The sequence below is a fragment of the Notothenia coriiceps genome, unplaced genomic scaffold (genome assembly GCF_000735185.1).
Source record: "Notothenia coriiceps isolate Sejong01 unplaced genomic scaffold, NC01 NC01_scaffold00037244, whole genome shotgun sequence".
NCBI lineage: Eukaryota > Metazoa > Chordata > Actinopteri > Perciformes > Nototheniidae > Notothenia > Notothenia coriiceps.
The window spans coordinates 24,980,543-24,982,099 of record NW_011369945.1 but is presented as its reverse complement, the minus strand read 5'-3'; the positions used below and the strand labels follow the sequence as shown (position 1 = coordinate 24,982,099).

The 1,557-nt window shown below is 39.6% G+C and overlaps 1 protein-coding gene across 1 annotated transcript in view; it reads right to left on the bottom strand.

The window, feature by feature from the left end:
• The window catches only part of LOC104965460 (splicing factor, suppressor of white-apricot homolog), a 143,459-nt gene that overhangs the window by 141,636 nt on the left and 266 nt on the right, over positions 1 to 1,557 (bottom strand). Inside the window, exon 2 of the mRNA XM_010794415.1 lies at positions 645 to 776. Coding sequence (XP_010792717.1) covers positions 645 to 776 — 132 coding nt within the window. The remainder of the gene's footprint in view (positions 1 to 644; positions 777 to 1,557) is intronic.

The window sequence follows — 1,557 nt, the reverse complement described above, 5'->3', positions numbered from 1 at the left end:
TGTGTGTGTGTGTGTGTGTGTGTGTGTGTGTGTGTGTGTGTGTGTGTGTGTGTGTGTGTGAAGTCAGTAATCAATGGATGACAACCAAAACAGAAATGTGCCAAAATCCAGTGTTCACAGATCAAATTGTTGTGTACTACAACCTCAGCTCGATAGATGGATGTTACAAATAGCTATAATAAACCTTTATGGTCATGTTGGGTAATATTGAATTAAACATAAATATGTTTCACACGTTCACTGTGTGCTCTGCAGCCAGAAATTCAATCAATCAATTCATTCCCCTGGAGAACGTGTATGCGCAGATGGCCGCATGGATTAGAATAGTTTAAAGAAATAAAGAAATGAAAAAAAAGGATTAGAAAGAACTTTCTCATATCCGGCTGAAAATTAAAAAAAGTGAAGCAGCTAGAAATGTAGACAGGGTACAGATCACACCCCAATCGTGTCAAGGATAGAATCACAGAGATGTCTGGGTTCTTAAGGATTCTTTGTTATGTATACAGTGATGTGATTACTTTGAATAACCAATAACTTGGTTTAATAAAAAAATCCCTTGATATTTGCGGTACTAGATCTACCAATAAAAGCAGTTTTTTGTATCTGAATGCTTAGGCCAGTTTGAGAGTGTTTGGTGTTCTCACCGGCTTCTCTGTTAGCCTCCTCCTCCTCGGTGGGCTGAGAGGGGTCGTAGTAGTCAGCGCTGTATTTGAAGGCCACTGCTGTGTAGGTGCCTTCATCTGCCAGAGCCTCACTCAGACGTTTGTACTCCTCCTCTGTGGAAAGCAAGCAACAAACAGATACACTCACTACGATGTTGTTGGTCATCCTTTTTTAATCAGATAGCAGGAACACACCGTGATTTTCTATTTCAATGCAATGACGGTTAATTTCATCTTGTAAAAACACGGCGATAATAAGAGAGGACAGAGAGAAAAATATACATGGCCCCAGAGACTACCCCTTTTCTATTAAAATTCATAGCGAACTATATCTTTATTAAAAGGAGCAAGGGCAAAATTGTCACAAAAAATATCAATATTTCCAATGCTTTTCCAGCTGTCCCTTCCATGGACAGATGGGTAATAGCCTAAGTGAATGGGGTCAGTTCTCCAAATTCAAGGGCAAACCAGCCTGGGGGATGAACCTTTTGCAGTGTGTGTGTGTGTGACAAAAATCATTAACGGACTCATTTTGTCCTGTCAGTTTGGGCACAAGACGCCATATTTCACATAAAACTGTGGCTTATAAATTCAATTACAGTCATTAAGTGTGTCTTTTAGAAGGGTGCTTTGTCATCAAAACAGCCCGTTTCATTATAATGTAAAACGTGAGATGCAAGCATCGAAGAGTTGAAAGTGATTTCCATAGAAATGGCAGCAGTGCAGCTCTTAGTCAAAGTCAGTCCTTTTTAAAGAGATGGAAAGCTGAACGGGTCTCAAAAGGGGATGTCGAAAATTCCTCCTGGAAAATATATTTAATTAGGAAGCCTAGATTGAAGTATGTAGTAAGGCTGTCCCCAATATCATTTTTTCGGTAGTAATCAGCAGCGAATAT